Source organism: Diorhabda sublineata, chromosome 3 (genome assembly GCF_026230105.1).
Source record: "Diorhabda sublineata isolate icDioSubl1.1 chromosome 3, icDioSubl1.1, whole genome shotgun sequence".
Lineage (NCBI taxonomy): Eukaryota > Metazoa > Arthropoda > Insecta > Coleoptera > Chrysomelidae > Diorhabda > Diorhabda sublineata.
The window spans coordinates 10018539-10042645 of record NC_079476.1 but is presented as its reverse complement, the minus strand read 5'-3'; the positions used below and the strand labels follow the sequence as shown (position 1 = coordinate 10042645).

Genomic DNA, 24107 nt, shown 5'->3' with positions numbered 1-24107 from the left:
AACCTATGTATATTCAAAACAACATACTTTATATTTACTATGAATCTCGGCCTATTTGTATATATTAAATATCTCTAAAACTGTTTCTTTTTTGTCGGTCACGAAATTGTCATCCAAATAAATTAAAAGAGCCAACGAAGAAATTCTTGTGAATTACTTTCCAGTTGGAAAAATACTTTCATTGAATTTTCTCAGTATAAGACTTAATTTGACTATCCTAATGATCACGATTCCTCTTTTCATTGAAAGGGCAACTTTCCTAACAAGCCGTATTTGCGATTGACACGAAGTTGAAGAAGTGTCAGAGCTGGTAATTTTATTTGCCGCCTTTAGGGAATTTATTTGAAAACAATTATTATTTTTGAAAGTTTTCATTAATATCAACTTTATAACACGAATTCAGAAGAATCTATAAATGGTAGGTATTTCATTGATAATAGAATCATTTAGACTACTGAATCTTGAGCTCAAAATATTAAAATTCAGCCTAGATAGGATAGACTGAATAATGAAAGATAAAATTTTAATATAAAAAAGTTTGAAGCTTTTGATATCCATCGATGTAAATATTTTATGTTGATAGATACTTGATGTAAGTAACGTCATCATAAAATTTTCTTAGAAATGACCTCACGCTTTTTACATTAAAATGGTATCTAACTTTTAATTTGGTTTGCTATTATTTTCCATTTTTATGTGAATGATAAAACCTACTTACTAACCTAACAAAACCAAAACAAAAAAAGTACAGTCATCCTAAATATTATTACTGAATCTTCTAAATATTTCCATAAAATTTTATTAATATTCCTAAGTTGATACAAATTTTTGGGCTTTCAACTGGTTATGAGTTGTACAGAACAATAAAAAGAGGTTTGGACTGGTAAAAAACCCTGTGTATTAAAGATTACATAACTTTATCATGAGATCTATAAGTACATATTTGCTAGACTATATAGTATAGAGGTCCATGTTATATATTCTCAACAGTTTAGTTCAGTTGCAGCTTCTATCGTGAATTCTAGGTTGATTATGAGAAATTTGAAAGGGCCGCATAAATACCGAAAAATCGGTCCTTTAACATTAATCGTTTTAAATCATTTACAGATTTATTGAAGAGAGATGTGGCGACTTTCAAACAGCACGTAAATAAACAGGATAACCAAAATTTCGAATGGAACATCATTTGAAAGAAATACTTCGGAGGAAAGTACATCCGAGCGATACTTAGAATTTCTTTAAAATGATTTCCCACCCATGTTATGTGATATTCCTCTAAATATTCTCAGAGACATGTCGTTCATGCACGATGTCGCCCCTCCCCACTTTCTAAATGATGTATAAGATACATCTTAATAACATTTTTCCTAATGGGTGGATTGATCGGAAAGGTCCATTTGCATGACCATCACGTTCCTCTGAATTGAATACGATGGATTCATTTTTTGAGGATATCTAAAAAGCTTGGTATATGCAACACTAGTAAACACAAAGAACGAAATGATGGATAGAATAAAATTGCATTTGCATGCTATAAGGCAAAATCTTGGAATGCTCTTCCAAATTCACAGAAATATCCTCCATAGACTTCGAAAGTGTAAATAAGAATATAAGTTTTTTTTGTTTTTAGTTTGTTTTAGTTGTAAGCTACCAACTAAAATTTTTTTATTTCCATTTTTCCTTACGTAAGTAACACGATGTTCGACAATATGCAGTTCAAATTGAAAATGTTTGATTGTGTTTCAATACCTCCTTGTAAGTATTTGCAATAAATGTCTCTTTATAGCGGTTTCGTTGGCATGTACGACGATCCAAAAATCTACATATCTTCTGAATTTTATCGAGTTAAACATAAAGTACCTTTTTGTTGAAAAATCGATTGAAAAATTTATTTTTGATATATTTAAATTGTACAGGTTGTCACTGTAAAAGTTACGGATTGTTAACCATTGAGCATGAGCCGCCCCTGGATTTCAGATAGTAGTGTACAATTACTTATTTCATAACATTCCAATGTATAATTTAGAAAATATACTTAACTATAAGTTCTGATTACGCAACTTTAAAGGCCTATAACTCAGAAACGAGAGGTGGTATGAGAAAAATTTTCGTATCACATTATTTTCACTTCATATACACACTCCCGATTATTTTGCATCAAGACCCGGAATACTCTGCATTTATGCAAATGTTATTTCGTACGAAAACACTCGACGTATCACAAAAATATTTTAACTGCCTACAAAAAGAAGTGGTACGCCTATGGGTTTAGAATTTTATTACTTTCTATCTCATAAAAATACTATAAGTATCACTTTTATTCAAAGTTGGTTACTCTAAGTAGGAATTTAATTTCGCGTCTGCTAACTTCCTCTGATAAGATGATAGGTTCTTGGACCTCTTTCACTAAATTTTTTTTTCGAATATGAAATTTAGCCATGCGCTCGCCTTTCCGTTGTTGTCACAAAGCACAACCAGAAATCAGATATAGGAAAATCGCTAATAGTGTGAACCCGATCAGGATCATGGGAAGAATTTATGAGTTTTTTCTATTGTCATTGTTTGTTAATAATGCATTTACGTTGCAAAGTAATTTCACTATGGTATGGTTAACATTTGGTCAAGTATTTAGTTAAATATTGCATTAGTTAACTGTGCTTTAGTATTTGAACAGAGCAGGAAGTGAATTTTTGTGAGAAAATTGGCATTAATCATAAGTTTTAATTCAACAATTTTTGAACGTACTGTAAGAAAAGTTGAGCTTAATTTTATTCTGCTTTAGAACACAAGCACCTAATTTGTACCATTCGCCGTTCAATTTGCTAATGTGCCAGATATCACCGATGGCTGAGTCAAACCAATAAAGTGGATATTAATTGATTGTACCATTATTTTTACGTAAAAATTCAACTGTTTACTGTGTGACGATTCATTATTGTGACAACATTAACATGTAAATATTGACTGTGTCAATAATAGCTGGTAAAAATTATGTGATGTACCAGTTTGCTTTGACTGTACGTTAATCCTGAAGTTTAATTGCTTCCAATAATCCATTACTACATAACTTTCTTGATAGACCTTCGCTTTTTCGCCTTTGTTTACGTTGGTGAATTTTATCGAATTCACACAGGGCTCTCCTAACGGGAAGGAACAAAATGTTATGTATGTTTTATCATCTTTCACTACTCTAGGAAGAATACGATGTCAATTATTATTCAAGATTCCTGTGCGCTTCTTAACGTTTCCTGTGCGCTTCTTACTCGCTGTGTCTTTCAAAAGTCGTGAAACATATGTGACAAGCTAATTTTTTGACATGAAAATTATTATTCGTTCCTAAGCCTCACTTAATTTTCCAACTGTAACTGAAAAACAGAGACGTGAATCGTAATGAGTCGATATTTCTATTCTTTTAAATTTGCTATATCCGCGAAATATTCAATTAAGAACTTGTTGCTTCATATAAACTGATCTTGAATCGTAGATCACGTCACACATGTTCTCTATACAAATTAACAATTCTATCACAAATCGTTACATATAACACCACTTACTCTGAAAGCATCGACTGAATTCAGAGCTACTACTTAAACATACCCATTGAGGAGGAAGTCTCGAATATTGTTTTGAAATATTGAGAATTCTTGTTCCTTTTTTCATCCACATAACCAGTATATTTTTGTTTTAATTCTAACATAAAATGCTTAAGTGCCCTTAATTACTCAAGTTTATATATTTATATATAAATTTATATAATCTGATACTTTACCCAAAGGAGTATACTCGTACATTTATACATATTTCTTATATTGTATTTTTGTATTTGATCATAATTTTAGTCCCAGACGATGAATACAAAAGTAATATATGTATATATATATATATATATATATATATATATATATATATATATATATATATATATATATATTTCCACATTCTAATTTCTTGTGTTCGTAGATTGTTTGGATATAATAATGAAACCTCGATAAAATATCACATTTTTATATATAACTTAATGTTTCGCTCCTTCCTTGGAAGCATTTTGATATTCATGATGAAGGTGATCTATAGATCAATATAATTAAGAAAATTTATATTTCTTTCAAGAAACATCAAAAAAAACTAATTTTAAAACAGAAGAGACCTAAAATCAAGAACATTTAGATGCATTAATATATTATATAATATATATATATATATATATATATATATATATATATATATATATATTGTTATGTTCCTTGTATGTTCTTTATTTCCATTTTAAATTCTCTTCTTCTGCTATCTTAAAATTCATTTTTATTTCTTTGTTCATCTCTTCCTCCATATCTTGTATATTTTTATTCGTTTTCATTATTTCTCTATCTAATTTCTTATCTTCTCAGTATTTATTTCTATTTTCTTACTATTCCCACCTATTTCCATTTTTAATTCATTTTCATTTTTCTTAATATTTTCCATTTCTTTAGATTGTATTTCTTCCACTTCCATTAATCTTCCTAACATTTCATCTCGAATTTCTTGTTTTGTCTCTTGTATTTTGTTTTGAGCATACCTTCTTACTTCTTCCAATTGTTTTCTCATATCTTCTATTTTCTCTTCCATTCTTTGACTATTTGTATTCATTTCTCGTTTTATTTCTTCTTTAGATTCATCCATTTTTTTTATCATAATCTGGAACATAATCATTATATCCATCCTCTCTTTCTTTTTCTGTGAATTTTCTGCTATTTAATTCTCTATCATTTCTTCTGTTTCAGTTCTCTCTGTTTCTTCATTATGGTCTTGTTCCATATAATGTACTTGGAAATCACCCATTCCATGTCTCCTTTCTTCTTCATCTGATTCTCCTTCTGCTCTTATTTGTTTCCCATCTCTGAGTGTCATTCCTTTTTCTATTTTTCTTGTTTAAATTTGTTATTACTGTAAATTCTTCAATGCCAAATTTTGTTATGTCCAATTTTTTTTATGCCCAATTTTTATATATGCCCCACGTTGGGCGCCATTATTGTTATGGTATGATAATATGTAATGTTTATTTCTATAAATTTTTTTTTTTAAATAAAATCAGATTTTAATTTGGGCGCCATTAATAATTATTTGAATTTCTTTATTTTATTATGTTATTATTTTTTTTATTTTCAGGGTATTATATTGTGAGGTCAAATTAAAAAATTTTATTGCGATAAATTGTTATGGTTATGAGGTCAGATGATAATAGTCTTAAGACCGGGTCTGTTCTTTATAATGAATAAAATATTCAAAATATACAATTTCTTAACTAGCTATTACAATTATTTTATTTTACAAACATTCATTCATTCATTCATACTCGTAATTACACTCATAAAACTAAATTATATGGAAATGTGAACTCAAATACTATATACTAAAAGAAATACTTAAACTTAATAGAACAGTACCTTAAGTGTTTGTTATGTTGTATTTTTAATTTTTTTTTTAATTGGAAATTGTTACGGCCTTGCAGAATAAACAGATACTCCGCTGTAGTTCCACTCCTGTTCTTTTCCTTTTCCCAACTTCTTTATCTTGGAAATTGTCCCTTTGTGACTATTCTCACTTATTTCACTTTATTTAATTGTTTTCACTAATTTCTTATTACTACACTTATACAATTATTAATTATCAATCCTTTGAATATTTTATGCCTTTTTTATCAAGATTTTAATTTTTTAAATTTCAATTAAAATTATTTTACTCTTTTCTTTTCTTGCCAAAAAATTTGTTTTGAAAGTTAGTTACTAAATTGTCATTTCTAAATTTTTAAATTATTGTGACTTTATCCAAATAATATTATTCTTTAATTTCTTTGTTGTATTTATTTCATTCCTATGTTATTAATTTTATCATTGCAGTTGTCAAAATTTTTATATTTTATCATTTATAACCTTAAAATTTATGTTGGTATGTCACACAAATTTTTGAAGTTGGTGCTCCTGTTTTTATCTGTCAATTTATGGATTAAATTCTTTGATTATACAGGATTTGTCAAAATTAAATGATAATTTAGAATATAGTGTTGGATAAAACTTAATATAAAGAATGTTATTTATTTTATTTTGATAATCTGCTCTAAGTAACCGAATAACAGAACTGAACTTATTGCTTTATTTATATCTTATTATTATTTAATAATTTATTTTGGATATATTCATACCATAACAATATATGTATATATTTCCATGATGATTTTAGGTCTATTTTCATAGAAAATCAGTTTAAAATAAGAAGAGATGGAGAGACAGGAAAGAGTCTTGACGAAATAAGGTAATAAGGTAGACTTTAGAATTGCAGTGTACAGAAAAATAACCTTCATTTCTATTTTATTATAATTCAGAATTTTTGATATTCATGGAGAAGTTAGTTTAACTTTCTCTTAATATCCAGATTTCCAAATAGTAGTAAATAACGGACCTATATATTGAAAATACCATGACAGTTTCCTCTGGAATGTCTATTCTTATAGGATACATATATCGAAGACACTTCGCTACACATACTCGCATTCTAATGTGAAAGTTCAAATTTATCCTTAGCAATTCTTTTCATCAGAATTAAATAACAGTATGTTTTCAATAGTGAATACATTGAAAAATTTAATTTTTCTTTCAAAAAATTCACAAGCCTATTGATCACAAATAGATCCTTATATGACAAAAGTTCATTAAAACTTTTAACAATAATTTGCCAACATTTCATGAGAAATGTTGGCACAGATACTGTAAATTGTTCTCCTATCAAATTATTAATTAACGTTATGTATTCATTTTATCATGTTGATGAGATTCTGAATTAAGTTTATCCAAAAGTATAAAGTTAACTAAGTCAGCTAGTTACGAATAAAGTGAAGAATATGAGAATGCGACTCATTGTCCACAATGCTCTTTGTATAAATCCGGAGAAAATATAAAAACTTGTTACAGAAAACTCGAAATTAATTTTCATCATATATTTTTTCATTACAGTTACGAATTAATATAAGATAAGTCAACATTGTCATTACAAATGGAAAAAGAATCAAATGTGTAACGACAGAGAAAACGAAAGAGAGATTTTGTTTACGAACGTATACTCGTACTTTTCGTGAATAATTAGTACGGGAGTATGCAATAAATTATATTGTAAATAAGAAATTGTACATATAAACCTAATGCGTGATCGGTAATGTCGAATTAACGGCTGCGAAGTGGATTTAAAGCAATGAAATGATAATCTACAGTTGCTTTATTTGTTGGATGAGGGGCGTCAAATAAAATGTAAATCAAAACAAAAGTTGATGACAAAAATAAAACATTTCAATTATAATTCCAGTCAATCATTGTATAAAAACGAAACGTGGGAAATGTGGGAAAAATTTTGTTAAGTGATTTTTTAAAAACTTCAATAATTTATTTATATAGAATTCCAAGATAAGAATCTTATCATAACATTATTGACTATTCCGAGTATAATACAACTTTTTAGTAATGTTAATGATGGGACGCCGCTGAAGACAACAGTTAACATAGAACTAGGTACTACATTCAAAGGTACATTTTTCTATGTGCAACTCGAAATAATTTTTCTGTAAATTAATTATCAACTTGCATTGAAACGTATTTGGTAATCACTGAATACGATTGTTATTTTTAAAAGAGGCACGAAGTTATAAATTATGAATTAATCCTTGACTCTATAAAAACATGTGAAAATATTTACTTTGAAATCATAGTGTTGAAATTTCAAGTATATTTGAATCAGCTATAATGAATAAACACATATTGAGTAATGTTATCGATACTCGAAACAGCAAAGTTTGTTATTTTTACGAAAATATTAACCTAAGTGAACAGTTGCAATAAGAAAATACTATTTATATCAATTTAATTTAACGACATTTTTTCTAGCTGTATCCTAACAGATTTAGTTCTCTTAACAGTTGAATAAAAAGATTATAATATTATAAGACTGACATTTATTCCCTTTTATATTGAAGGGATATTAGAGCAGTCTAGCTCTAAGTTTGCGAAATACAATTCTCTTAGAATCAGACATTTCTTGCAAAAGTAGAAGTCTTGTAAGTTTTTTGTAAAAAATGGAATTGCTACATTTGGAAGTTTCACTTTTTCTGTTAGAACCAAAATCGTAAAAGTAATAAGCAAAAAAACCGTATAGAAATTATCATTTCTTTTCCAATATACAATGCGGTCCATATGTATAGATTAAATTCAATTTTAGCGTTATTATGTACTATTTGGAAAAAACATCAAGAACATCGATTTTTATTCTTAAATTGACAATTTACACTATGAAAACATTATCCCCCTAAAGCATCCCTACTGAAATATAAGCACTCCCTCGAAAATTTTAAATAAAGAAAGGAGGTCGTTCGGCACCTTGTTGGAAAGGGGTTTTAGTCCTGCATTTAGCAATATATAAGTTTTTTTTTAAAGTCAGCAGACAGCAGCCTTCTAGTTTCATGTCAATTGTTTATTTGGCTTTTTAACTAATATTTTAGTATCTTCAAATATTTTTTTCCAAATGTTTAGCAGAACAGATACCTTCTCTCGATTACTTCTTATGGGGTTATTTAAAATCGAAAGTATATTTTAATAGACCAGACAATATTACTGATTTGAAAGTTAGGATAACGGGGGGAATTAACAAAATAACCCCTGGTTTTATACAAAATGTTGTACGATAATTCCAAAATCGCCTCGGTTATTGTCAAGAAGTAAATGGTGGTCATTTAGAACATTCAATTTAATTATAAAGTACATTGAAAAATACATTATAAATATTATGCAACATTATTATCTTGTGATACAGAGTTCATCAAAATTTTACATTTAAAAATAAATTTTCTTAGTTATGATTGCACCAAGTCAAGAAAATTTTATACTACTGAACAATGGACTAAAATCTCTTTTCAACGACCTTCTTTATTGGGTTATCTTTTCAACGACCTTCTTTATTGGGTGGTGCTTATAATTCAGAGGAGGTGCTGGAGGATGATAATATTTTCATACTTTAAATTGTAAATTTAAGAATAAAAATCAACTTGTTTTTCACATAGTACATAATAACGCTAAAATTGAATTTATTCCTTACATATGGATCGCACTGTATATTTTTATCTATGTCGAAGTACGATCATAATTTCAAAAGATCAGGTATAAAAACATGATCTATATCTTACCATAATGTAAACAGAAATACAATCTACGTATTACAATATTTGATAGTATAAACACAGATTTACTTAATATCACGAGAATGTGTTTTGAAATTTAGAAACTCAACAGAGTGATTCATAAGTAATTATTTGAAACGCAAAAACGATAATACTTTCATTAGCAGGAATGTTTCAAAGCCTCTCCTAAGGAAAATAATACAAGATGGTAGATTGGAAAAAATGTGAATATATCAGATATGTTTCAGATAAATTGGGTTTAAAATAGTTTCTGAAATATAATCACTTCTCAAACGAAGAAATGACAAATTTTATTCGAATTTTAGATAGTTTTTGAGATATAATCACTTTTCACACGAAGAATTGAATTACTGATTTCCTCGAAAAACAGCAATCAGAAAATATCATGAAATATATCCTGAATGAATAAACACAAAATATAATATACGAGTAGATTAAAATATTCATAATAGGGTCCTTGCATACTTGTTTTATACCTTAACTACGCTTAGTATATTGTTCTTAACAACACACTATTTTTCAATTCTTTTTAATCGGTATATTAGTAAAAAAAATAAATAAATTTAAATACCAAAATGACGCGCCAAAACGCATTCGTAGTCATATGAACGTTGTGTGACGTAGAAAGTAAGTAAACAGACCTGCCTCAGGAGATAAAAAGGCTATTTACAGACATTTAAAATTTCCGACAGTTGAGTGGAATAAAAATATTTATTCTGAATATATATTACTTTATGCTGTACAGTTATGTCAGGTAAATTCCATTTTAATAAAAAAATAATATATATAATAATATATATATATATATATATATATATATATATATATATATATATATAGATGTGCTACATCTATTGCCACTGCTAACTACTTTTTAAACTGCTTATTAATATCTTAAAAATATTGATGTTACTATAAAAAAGTATAATTAGTAGTACCTTAGGTAGATTGTTCGATCTTGCTTCGATAAATCCTATTTCGGCCATCATTTCAATTGCAATAGTCTTTGAAACCTTTACAGCAGGGGTGCTCAAACGGTCGATCGCGAGTGCTTTTTGAGTAGATCTCGAGAAGAAAAAAATTTTTAATAAGTAGGTGCGTAACTAAACTACAAAAATATATTACGCATTATGTATTATTAATGTATTATTAACACTGCTTGTGGCAAAAGGCGGCTTTATCAAAGGAACGCGCGGCACTTGTCAAAGAAAAGCCGCGTTGTTTCTAGACTAGACTGTAGTGTCTAGTTTCGAGCGGCGCGTTTGACAGGAACATTCATAAGACGTATTGAAGTCATAAGTCAGGAAATCGCAGATAAACTAAAACATGATATCATGGAATGTACATACTTTTCTTTACAGTTCGACGAATCCACCGATATGACAGACACTGCCCAGCTGTGTATTTTTATTCGGATGGTATTCAATGACATGTCGGCTAAGGAAGAATTTTTGACAATCATTCCTCTGAAGGGGAAGACCCGTGGCGAAGATATATATGAAGTTATCTTTAATTTTGTAAAAAACTACGAGCTACCAATATATAAATTAGTGTGCATTACAACCGATGGAGCACCAGCAATGACTGGAAACAAAAACGGTTTTGTGGCATTGTGTCGAGGTAATGAAGAATTCCCTTCATTTTTTTCATTCTATTGCATTATACATCAACAAGTTTTGTGTTCCAAAGTTTTAAACACGGAGGAAATTATGGGCATTGCAACAAAAATTATGAATTCCATCCGTGCACGTAGCTTGCAACGGCGGCTCTTTCAGTTGCAGTTGGAAGATAGGGAGTCAGCTGAACACACTGATTTAGTTCTTCACACAGACGTCAGGTGGTTGGGTCGCGGAAAGTTCCTACAAAGGTTTCAAGAATTATTGCTCGAAATAACAGCTTTTCTAGACGAAAGAGGTGATGACACTCAGATTTTGAAAAACGAAAAATGGCTGACTGATTTGGCATTTTTGACTGACATCACAATGCACTTAAACATCGTTAACTTGGAGCTTCAAGGTAAAAGAAAAACTATTATTGAGATGATTAGCGCAGTAAACGGATTCAAAAGTATATTGCAACTTATGATAGATCAACTGAAAAGAAAGGATCTGAAACATTTTCCGTCTTTGAAAGCAAGGATTCCTCAGTTTAATTGTTTAATTATGATACGTATGAGGCTGAATTATCAAATATTTTGGGACAATTCGAAATGCGTTTTTATGATTGCAGTAAATTGGATCATTTATGAGTTATCCTTTTTCATGTAAAAACATTGAGGAATTAGCTACTGAAATAGCAAGTCAGTTTAATATGAACTCATGTTCTGTTGAAAATGAGTTGGTGCAGATTATATCAGATATACATCTCAAAGCTACAGCATCTGAAACAAATTTTTGGTGTTTTATATCTGAAGATAAATATCCGAATCTAAGGCAAATCGCGCTTCAACTGACTAAGGCATTGTTTGAGTCAACTTACTTGTGCGAGTCTGCATTTTCTGAAATGAAGATAATTAAGTCAAAATATCGCAATCGACTAACTGACGATCATATGTCATCATGCTTGCGATTAGCACTCAGTGGTTACGTACCATCTTATGAAAAGTATGCTGAGGACATGCAGTGCCACGCTTCAACATCCAAAGCCTCTCTTTAGTTAGGTTTAACACCATATGTAACTCTTTTGTTTTGTAACAACCAATAAACTCGCAATTTTGAATAGCTATGAGTTTTTTCATTGATATTGTAGAGAAGAATCTAGCTAAACCTAACCCAAACCTTGACTAAAATAATGTACCTATATTGTGCAGAAAGCTAATATCTATATATGCTACGGTACACCCTACCTAGGTAGGTAGGGTGTATCGTGTATGTACGACAACCCTGTATCACACATACTTGCAGCCTCTCAGAGTCGATCGTAAGTAGTCTAAAAATATTAGATAGGTAGATCGCCAGCAGTTCAAGTTTGAGCACCCCTGCTTTACAGAAACACAAATGGTACTAAACAACCAATCACTTCCACTCACAACAACAGAATGGCGTTTAAAAGGCGACTTGCGGCTACCACGTTTCAGTATTTACTTACTTTCTACGTCACAACCACAGTAACCAATAGAAACATGTTTTCTGTCACGAGTTATCATTCAAATTATCATTAATTTATATTTGCGATTTATAATATTTTACATTATAATACAATTCAACCTAAATTCAGAAATAAAAAGTGTTATATAAATTTTCAAATATGTTAAATACCCAAATTACCGACCACTGCAAGGACCCTATTATTCCGCCAAGGTAGGATTAAATTTTGGTAAAAGTGAAATAAGCATTCCTAGGTTATCTGCAGTTAGAAATGTTTCTAGGTCTCAATATTGGTTTTTTGAAAAATTTATTTTATTATTTAAATCAATTTTTATATTGAAAATACATCTACAAAGCTTGATTTAAAAGTGAACAAATAAAGATTGGAAATTAAAATGAAAAATGATATGATTAACTGATCTTAAGGAATGAGGTTGCAGAGTCCGCGTTTCCCATAAGGAGTGGTGAAAAATGTAATTTGTAAGAAATGATATAAACATCATGTCTTGGAAATGAGGTTGCTGAATCTGCGGAGTGCGCCAGAAATGTTTCTATTTTGATTAAAAGTTTAAGACTTTGTTGGAGAATTTTGGTTTCTTGGGGGGCCGTGGTTGATTATTTACTGGACACAACAGGAAAAAGTTTGGACATTAAAGGAATTATTATTTAGAAAATTATTATTATTTGGAGTTTGCACATTATGACCTTAAGTGTAGAAGTATATTTCCATTATTAAAATTGCCTTAATTATTAAAATTATCCCTATTGTTAAAGTTATTATTTGGTTTCTGATTATTGACATTTTTATTTTGAAAGTTTTGAAAATATTGAATATTATCTTCATACAAAATATATTAGACTTGATTCAGGAGCCAGGCTTCATATAGCAAATTGTTTCCAAGCGGCTCTCTGAGACCCGACAAGAAGATTTTCAAGGCTTAATTGGTATACAAGTCCTTCTAGAACAATTTATTATGATGTGTTGTTTCATGTAATTCAACGTAACTGCTCATTAAATTTAAAATTTATAAAATTCTGTCATAGAAATGTTGAGGTCGTTCGTTATTTTTTTGTATCATTATAACAAAATCACGATTTAAGCAGCCCTCGTCCTCTTTGATTTGCAAAAATGTCCAAAAAGTGACGATTTGAATAAGGACAACCAATTTAGTATTAACAATAAATTTATAAATTAAGGTGCAATGTGCAAAACTGCGACGAGAATTTCTTAGTTTTTGTCAAAAAAAGTAAAGGTAATGAAGCCACCTAAACTGTAGTCTATTTACTCAATGTTAAATCGACACTATACTACGTACATGACAATGTCAATATCGAAGAAGAAAGTTTTGCATATTTTGGACCCCATGCCAAAAAATCTAAAATATTTACTCAAGGACACATGAAGAAATTCTTGAAAGAAGCGCCTGCGGACAGAAAAAATACTTTCGGAATTGCTGGAGGCTATCGACGAGACGAATTTGTTAAAAGGAATGTAGACAATATTAAGGATAAATGATCGATACTTATTGTGAAAAATCTAGTTTTGAAAACAATAAGGAGGCACATATTTATCATAAGTAAGTCTGACTCTAGAGTTTATTTGTCGTACTACAGAAAATACTGCAATTTACAGCCAATGAATTCAACCTCACGTCGATTTTTTCTTAAATATGCTACCATAGTCAAGTTGTTGGTATAAATTCTTTATATATTCAAATTTAATAAATGCTGAAATATACAGTGGTCACTGCTCTAGGACAGGGGTCTCCAAACTTTTCCGGTGGTAAAAAATGAAATAGTCCACTGATGAAAAAAGAAATCCGAAAAAGTATGCAACGTTTAAAAAAGGCTGCAAATCGGACTAAAGTCCGCAAAACGGCAACACTGCATATTATTAATTTTCCTGTCATTATCTGTAATATCTAGATTAGTCGTAGAGTACGAGCCATGAGGAGTAATGTAACACGACATCTGGTGGAAATAGGTAGTACCTTCTATCGCTAACAGATGGCGCTAATAGCAAGTACAGAGTAATCTCGTTGGTTCGAGAAAGTTCTGGTGTCTTCCACTCAATTCTAGATGGCAGTAATTGGAATATATAAGAAGGTTAGTGGCGCAATCACAAGTCAGTTCTTATGACACTGTTGTGAAATTAAATAGTGCGTACCTCCTTAAAACGTGTTTGTGGGTGTTTAAGTTAAAGACATGTTTGTAACAGTATTTTGATTTGAATTGTTGCTTTTGTGTTTGATTTAGTAGTATGGAAAAGAAGCGAAACATTGATAATGAATGCAGAAAATTTAAAGATCAGTGGAACATTCAGTATTCCGTAATTGAGTCCAGTAACAAGGCGCTATGTTTGATTTGCAATGAAAGCATAGCTGTTCTCAAAGAATATAACATTAAACGTCATTATGAAACAATACATTTTCAAAATTACTCAAAATATACAGGAAGTTTGCGGACAGAAAAATTCGAGGCTATGAAGCGCGGATTGAAATCGCAGCAATATTCTTTTACAAAACTCAAAACTGAACAAGAGGCTGCAACTCGTGCCAGCTTTCGTGTTGCTCTTAAAATTGCAAAACGTGGAAAACCATTAACCGATGGAGAAATGATCAGAGAATGCATAATTGCAGTAGCCGAAGAAATGTGCCCTGAAAAGGTAAATTTATTAAAAACCGTCAGTATGTCAGCAAACACTGTGGCTCGAAGTGTAGAAAACATCGCTGAAAATATATCCTCTCAACTGTTCGACAAAAATGGATATGTTAAGTGGTTTTCTTTGGCCTTGGATGAGTCAACAGATGTGTCAGATACTGCTCAGGTGTTGACTTATATTCGAGGAGTAGATAAAAGCTATGAAGTGCATGAAGAACTTCTTGATATGAATAGTATTCATGGCACAACTGCTGGTACAGATATTTTTAAAAGAGTTGAAATGACCATTAATCAAAAGAACCTTCGATGGAAAAACTTGAAATGTATTACAACTAATGAAGTCAAAAACATGAGTGTGAAAGATAAAGGAGTGGTAGCTCTTGTGTCAAAGGCTGTCTTTGTGCAGAAAATGTTTGGATATGTCTGGAGTTCCGAAACCAGATTGATTTTATCAGATCTTGTGGGCTGAATCATCGACAATTCCGACAATTAATTAAAGAGATTGGAGAAAATGACTAATCTTATCATACTGCCGTACGTTGGCTTAGTTGTGGAAAAGTCTTCATCGCTTTTTTGAACTTCGAGCAGTGGTCAAAATTTTTTTGAATGAAAAGCATCGCCCTCTTACTGAATTACAAAACAACGCATGGCTGTGGAAGTTAGCATTCTATGTTGATTTGACAAAACATGTGAACGAACTGAAATTGAGATTTCAAGGAGAAAACCAGCATCTTCCTTGGCACATGAAAGTATGAAGCCCTCAAAACTTCAAAGGCACATTTCAACAAAACATCCCGAATGCTCAAATAAACCTTTAATATATTTTCAAAAGAGGAAAACACAACTATTTTCGTCTCGGTCGAATATGGAGAATGTGTCGTTGGGGCAAGGTAATAAAAAAATTACCATGGCCTCATACCAGCTGTCATTGCTAATAGCAAAAAATAGCGCTACTTACATAGCAGGTAAAAACCTTATTTTGCCTGGGGCAAAAATAATTTCCTCACTACTGCTTGACGAAAAAGCAGTTCAACAGATAGGTAAAATGTCTTTCAATGTAAAGGAGAGTTTAATATCTGCATTGAAAAAAAGTGATTTTTATTCTTTACAATTAGACGACAGTACAGATATTGCTGATAATACTAATTTCTTATGTTTTGTAAGGTTTACTTTCAATGGAGCAATTGAGGAAGAAATCTTATTTTACCAGTCAATAAAGACTAGTGCAACAGGCCAAGACATTTTTGACTCATTGAATAGTTTTATCCACGAAAATGGAATAAATTCGTTCAAATGTGTCGGGCTTACAACCGATGGAGCTCGAGCTATGTCAGGAAAATATACAGGACTAGTAGCTAAAGTCCAGGAAGTAGCTCCGTTAGTTGAATGGACCCACTGTAGCACTCATAGGAAGGCATTAGCAGTCAAGGGAATGAACCCAGGCTTCAAAAGCACACTTGAAGGCGCCGTAAAAATTGTGAACTCAATCAAAGCACAATCTAAAAACTCGAGGTTGTTCACTGTAATGTGTGATGAAATAGGAAGCGATCATAAACAGTTGCTTCTACATTGTGAAGTGCGTTGGTTGTCAAGGGGAAACGTTCTTTCCAGATTGTTTGCAGCTTTTAGGCCCAGTACACACGTAACGATTTGGCCTGAAGGTTTGGCCGTTCAAGCCAACGTACATTTGTAGCGGGCCTTTGAAAAGTAAAAAAATATATATATTCTATTATCAATCTGTTTTTTTTCTCAGGAAGATGCTTTAATTGAGTTATCATGTGACTCCATCAAGAAAACGATGTTCAAGGAGAAAAGTTTGACCTCATTTTGGCTGAATGTTAAGCAAAGCTATCCAGGTTTATTTGAAAAAGCAATGAGATTCTTAATAGTTTTTTCAACAACATATCTTTGTGAGCGTGCCTTTTCAACTTTGGTGCATATCACGAACAAGTATAGGAACAGACTGGATGTGGAAAGTGACCTAAGACTCAAAATATCAAATTTCAACCCTGACATTGAATCACTAGTCTTAGAGTCAAACTATTTGCAATAATCAATATAATGAATACACTCTTATTTTTTTCATTACTAAACTGTGTACTTATTTATTGACATTTTTCCATTACCACGCATATAATATCTACACGATTAAATCTTATATAAATGAAAGCCTATATATATATATATATATATATATATATATATATATATATATATATATATATATATATATATATATATGAAATGATTGATCTACAGTGCAGTGATATAATTGAGAACAGATATCAAAACTCATCTTTGTTGGAATTTTATGAGAGTCTTCCACTGACACAATTTGAAAATTTGCATAAATTTGCTCGTGGGCTGTTTTCTGTTTTTGATACTATTTATTTGTGTGAGAAGACCTTCTCCAAAATGAAGTACACAAAAAATGTTTACAGATCTAAATTAACTGATGAGCATTTTAAATATCTTTTAATAATTGGTAGTAAGTAAAATTACTCCACAACTACAAACTATTGTCAGTGGAAAATTTCGATTACATAAATCTCATTAGTATTTCATATGTCATTATGCTTGTTATAAGTTATGTTTATATTTAAAATGTATAAAATGTTAGTTGGATTCATTTAAATAATTTGTTAGTTATTATATACTGAAGGTAAATTTTCTGCATATTATACATGTATATGTATATTCATTACAATTATGTGTTTCTTTATCCAACTTATCACAAAAATAACAATAAGCCTATAACAATGTTAGTTAGTTAGTTAGTTAGCCCATGACCATATCAATGTTAATATTGATGTTAATATTAATAAATATTTAACATAAAATTAGAATACTTCAGTAAACTAAATTTAATTTGCTATAAAAAATATGTTCTCTAAAAGGAGTTTCAAGATAATATGAAGTACAATTGGGACAAAAATATAAATTGAAAATGTTAAATAAGCTGCTGAGATAAAGGGATAATATTGGAAAGTTTGAATAAAAAATATATGTTTTATTATAGTTGAAAGAAATCTTTAGATATGTCCGTTATTTTGAGGATAATATGAAAAGATAAACTGAACTTGCATTTTATAAGACTCACTAGTTCGAATAAGAAGAAATATTATCAACGAATAATTGTTTTGGAACACCATGTTGAGGAAAGAATTTGTTAAAATAGTCAACCACTTCTGTACCAGAGGGCAAATTTATGTGACTTACTTGCTAAGAGACATCAACGTTTAAAATTGTGTTTATTCCATTGTAAAAGAATCTGAATGGATACTTTTAAAATGTTTTGAGCTGATTGGACTGATATTACATTGCATGTGCATTGGGTTTTGGTCATATTTGCACATATTTCTTGAAATTAGACCAATAATATTTTTTTATAGTCTCAAATAAATTTCCTTTATTCCTCGGTTATTCAATTTTCCTTCGTGGTAGTTTTGAATGATAATTTTGATTTCTTCCTGGATTGTTAATTGGTGCAAGAGAATGTTGAAAAAATCCAATCGCAGTGATTCAAAAGACATCTATAAGATCGTGATAGGCGAGGAATCATGGATCTAAGCAAATTAATCCGAAACTAAACCAGAATTGTCTATATGGGTCTTTCAAGACCAGCTCGCGCATGAAGCACTTCGAAGCAAATGGTCGCCTTTTTGTTATTCATGCCACCAACGTTCCATAAGAGCAACGTATAACAGTCTGTTTTGATTGTTACACCAGCATTTTTTAGCAAGAAGTGTTAAAAAAAGACTAATCATTCTCCAGCACGACAATGCAAGTTCTCACACAACAATTCAAACAAAAACGTTTTTAAACAGTTAAAACATCGAATTGATGAGTCATTCGCCCTACAGTCCTGTTTGGTACCCAATTATTTGTTGTTAAATCAGATCAAGCAGATCAAAAATAAATAGCTAAGTCAACGTTTTTCTATAATTGAACAAGAGGTTGATGCGTTCAAATCGCATGTTTTGGATGTATCTCAATCGGGATGGAAAAATGCTTAGACATTTGGTTCAAACGCATACAAAAGTATATTTGTCTCTATATTTTGAAAAACAATAATACCATATCCAATAACAAATATTTTTTTATTTGTTCATCTCAAAAATTAAGTAGCAGCCCTCGTATTGGTTAAATATTATTTTTCTATATTTGAACGATTATTCGTTACTAATTAAAAAGGATTCTAAATTTGAGTTTTGCTGGATTTGATTTCAATTTGATTTGGTTTTACGTTAACTGTACATTTTTATTATGGTACCAATTATCGGATTTTCCTCAATATTCTCAACCGTGAGAAATTTTTTACCGTCAATACTTTCGCCTTCTGGTTTATTTTGGTGATTAGGTGTTATCTGCTGTCAGAAAGAATTGAGAGTATCGTTGGTTGAATTCGTTTTTGACAAATTTACGAAACTTGTCTTACCAAAATAAAATGAGAAATATATTTGCACATGCATTAAAAGGTTTTCAGCAAAATGTATCGTACTGGAAATTTAAATAAAAATTATACTCCTATGCGTATGAAAGAAGAGTTAATATGTGTAGAGAGACTCTGCACCATCATTTACAATGGTGAAATTTATAGTGTCTGAATTGAATCGTGGCCTTATCAGCTTGACTGAAGAGGAGCGATCTTTGAGAATTAGAAAGTTTGTAACAGTTCACCAAATGGTACTGGACCACGATATTTGCCACATCTTTACTGAAGAATTGTGGATGCGTTAGCTATCTGCTGCATTTGCCGAGTTCGGGCCAAAAGTGCATTCAAATGACCACTTCCCAAGCTTAATTGACGCGGTTTAAGGAAGTAATTGTAGATAAAAGCTGGAACCAGCAATACACTCCTGAATCGAGCAAAACAGTAAAGGCTGTGTAATTCATAGGGCAAAGATGGATTTATTGATAGGAAAAGTGATGGCAATCGTTTTTTTGGGATAGTGAGAGCCATATTGTTGTGTTAATTGACTATCTTCAAATAGGTAAAACAATAACCGGAGAATATTACCCATCAGGGCACCTTCTCACACTTTAGTGACCGGCATTGCGTATGTTTTATTTCCAATTGCTTATTACCCTCCCGTTTTTACCGGATATGGCACCGAGCGACTCTTTCCTGTTTCCTAACTTTAAAGTGTCATTTGTAGGAGAGATATTTTTTATCAAACGAAGACATTATCGCATACGTAAACAAACGACTATTTTGAGGAGAATGATGTCAACCATTATTTAGAACAGTTAAAGGAGATTGGGGCATTGCTGGAAAAAGTCTATAGGCTTGAAAAGAGACAAGACTAAGATAGAAAATAAAAATGATTATTTTTAAATATATATTGTTGCTTTGTTAGGTCGGATTTTATATTTAATTTTGTCCATAAAATAGAGTAGACTGTTTAGCTGGAGGTTGTAAATTTTCCCACAGTTAATTGTCACTCATAATAATGCAAATTTTTCGCCAGTTACGGAATATTTTTGAATTAAATAAGAATACAAACATTTCCCCAAAGAAATATTTCATTCCGCCAGATGCAACAACTTCAAAGGGAAGAAGTTTTGGAATAATAGAAGTTAGCATTAAAATACTAATTCATATTAATGTATCTTATGATGAATATTGAAAATGGAAGTTCTGTGAAATTATTCGAAATAATTATTGTTTATTATTTCCTATTTGATACTTTTTTATAGATTTATGATACCATTAAATTACCAATTTCTCATTATATTGTTTCCCTTGCATATTAAAAAAAGAAAGACGGTAGTAAAAATATTTCTACATTTTCACAGAACTACTATGAGCAACTAATTGGTTACTAAACACACTATTTAGCAATTCCACTACAACAACCATCACAATTCGACTGTCTACCCTGGGTTTCGAAACTGAAGGTAAATTTTTATTCCTAAAGACGACGAACAAGTTATTAGACAATGCACTTATATGTATGTATGTAGATATTGGGGTGTCATATACATTGTGACCCAAAGGATCTATTGTGTTCCACTTTCTTGCTGCGATATTGGGGAACACAGTGTTTAGAGCTGATCTGTTAATCCCACTCCATTCAGAAAGTTTAGAATAAGGGATGGCTGTATCTGTCAGAGATCTTCGTCTTATTTTTCATACGCTCTCAGTTGTAGTGCTCTGCAGTTTGTAGTGTTTTCACACTTCAGAAGAATGTGAATAGTTTCCTCCTCTGTGCAACAGAAGATGTACGCTGTCTTTAGGTTTTGTTGAGGGCCCGATAGAACTCCTGTTACTATTGGTAGATTGTTATTATGACACATCCAGCAGATCTTCTGTGGTTTTAGTTTCCCAGGAGATTCTTCACCTGCCTTCCCCATAAGTTGTTCTAGTAATGTTTTACCCAATCCAATTTTTTTCTATTGTTCTGTACCTGATACCCCGTCAGGTCCCATGGAGGGCTTGTTCGCACTTGTAAATGTTGGTGTAATAATAGCAGTATAAATATCATTTCCAGAAATTACAACAACTGTTGTCTGTATATATAGAGAGTGAGTTATATATATGGAACGTATCAATTATCTCGGAAACAGCTGGTACGATTTTTCTAAATTTTTGTGTACAAGGACCTTGTGTTAATGCAGGTATTATGGTGGTATTTACATTGTTTTCAGGTCTTTCCTTTTTTCGGAAAATAACGAATCTATATATTTTGTGTTTTAGGAATCCTTAGAAATACTTATTATTTTTCATGTGATATTCTCTATACCTAAATGCCGTAAAATCGGAGTTATCGCTACATTTACAGTATCTCAACCAAAGCTACAATAATTATTGTACATTTAGATGGCTACGATTTAATAAACTCGTTTAATTTGAATATTCTCTAATAATTTATGTGATAATACAAATCTCGCAACAAGGTCTAGTGTCAAGAAGTTAGTAAAAAATTTACCGAAACTGGAGCAGTAAAATATTTATCTAAATCGTGGCGCAGAAAACCTTCAAAAACTGAAGACAAATCTTTAAATGTTTGTGTCATGTTAGAAGTAGATCTACATTTGTGAAAAAGCAAAATTACGAATTTAATAAAACATACTGTAAAGGCGATTATAGCAGATACTCAAAATGTTATCCATTAACTTCAATACAACAAACTATGCGATTTTTAAAACTTTGCAATACATTTTGCATTTTTACATCTCTGACTGCTCAATTCTTCTTATCTCTGTGGTAATCCTATCTTTCAATTCCTGATATTGGCAGGTTTTGTTTTATAAATGAAGTTTTTTGAGTGCCCCACAGTAAATTGTCTGAAGGATTTATGTCGGGTAATCGCGGGGGTCATTCCATGAAATCACGCCTTCCAATCCATCATCTAGGAAACACATTTTTTAGGTATTGCCTCACCTCACAGCATAGTAAGGTGGAGCACCATCTTGTAGTAGCCAAATGTTGTCGTTTGGGATATTGTTGTCTGAAAATTTCTAAGTTTTCTTTAAATTTAATTGAAAATACTTACTTGGATTTGGAAATATCCGAGCCAACTCAGGTATAATTATACTATTTTCCAATAAATATAAATACGTCGCACCATTTAAGTTAGCAATGGAAAAAGGACCAATTATTTTGTCGCCTATTATTGCAGCTCATACGTTCAGTTTTTCGGGATACTGGGTGTGGGATTCACGCATCCAACGAGGATTGTTACATGACCAGTATTTTGAATTATGCCGATTTACGTTTCCATTAGTACAAAAAGTGGCCTCATTGCAAAATAAAACATTACTTGAAACATTTGGATCGTTTTCATCATAACGTTTTTCCATCATTAGGTCTGCAAACTCTTCACTTCTATCAAAATCTTCATCTAACAACTCTTGAACCAACGTTACTTTGTACGGATGGAATTTATTATCACGTAAAATTTTCATTACGGATCTTTGAAAATATCACGTTTCCTGGATATTTGTCTAGTATTCAACTGTGGATGGTCTTCTAACAGGACATAAACATTTTAAGATTTGTTTTCAGTTGATGCAGTTTTTCTGCGCCCCGATTTGAATGAATCTTTTACTGAACCAGTTTCGTTGAACTAATTTACTGACAGTAGATCTTGTTATTGGATTTCGGTTAAGAAATAAATTATTAAAGCTAATACACGTTTCTTGTTGACTTCTATGCCTATCACCATATCCAAATTTCATTAAAATATCAATTCGTTCTTTTTCAGATAAACGATCCTATGTGACTTTCAATAAACTTCAACAATAATAATTTATTGTAACGTCAAATTTGTTATTGTAGCAGTCATAGCCACCTGAATGTGGCATCGGCGAAGATAACTCAAATGTAGCTATAACTCCGAAATTATGGCATTTAGGTATGGAAACATTAGATGAAAATTAATAAGTATTTCTCAAGGATTTCGAAAAGCGAAAAATGTACAGGTTAATCCATTTGTAATAACAAAGTTCAATATTTTTCCGGAAAAAGAAAAGATCTGACAACCATGTAAATACCACCATAATAGCTGCCGTATCACAAGACCCTTGTACACAAAAAATTATAAAAATTGTACAAGCGGCTCCTGAGGTAATTGAGGCGTTCCATATATCTATTTCACTAAGTTTGAAATCTGTAACCAGCTATGGCTTTTTTTATTTGATTCTCGATAAATATAATTTGTCCTTATTGATAAATAGTTTCCACTAGTAAAAGCTGTTCATTGAATTGACCGAATGAATTGGAACCAATTACAGTATAAAAACTAAATCACAACTCACCTGGGAATATCTCCAATTTTCGGCGGTCTCGGGATTCGATGCCCACATCCATCTTGCCATAAATTTACTGAAAATGAACTTAAATTCAATAAAAAATATAGACAAATCACGAAAGTTTCCGTTATTTTATCATTAGAAAATACAATAGTTATCAAAAATTATCAAAAGAGAGAATGATGATAAATAATTTTGTAACCTTCCGCTCTTTCATTATATGAAATATTGCTGTTGTTACAATGAAGTTTCGTTGAAGATCGAGTTACTATTTTTAAATATAATAATAAGGGTACTTTAACTAAGAAAAATAATAACGAGATCTATTTGTAACCCAATGCGCAGAGTCTGTTTACATATGAGTATTTTTAATGTATGATATGAGT

At 30.9% G+C, this 24107-nt stretch overlaps 1 protein-coding gene across 5 annotated transcripts in view; it reads right to left on the bottom strand.

The window, feature by feature from the left end:
• LOC130441295 (calcium/calmodulin-dependent protein kinase kinase 1) overlaps positions 1 to 24107 on the bottom strand; it is a 539168-nt gene that overhangs the window by 355777 nt on the left and 159284 nt on the right. For 4 of the 5 annotated variants that reach the window (XM_056774909.1, XM_056774907.1, XM_056774910.1 and 1 more), the window contains one exon: positions 23728 to 23794. In XM_056774909.1, the coding sequence (XP_056630887.1) occupies positions 23728 to 23794 (67 nt within the window). Of the gene's footprint in view, positions 1 to 23727; positions 23796 to 24107 lie in introns of those variants that run through there. The other variant, XM_056774914.1, reaches the window with a different exon arrangement.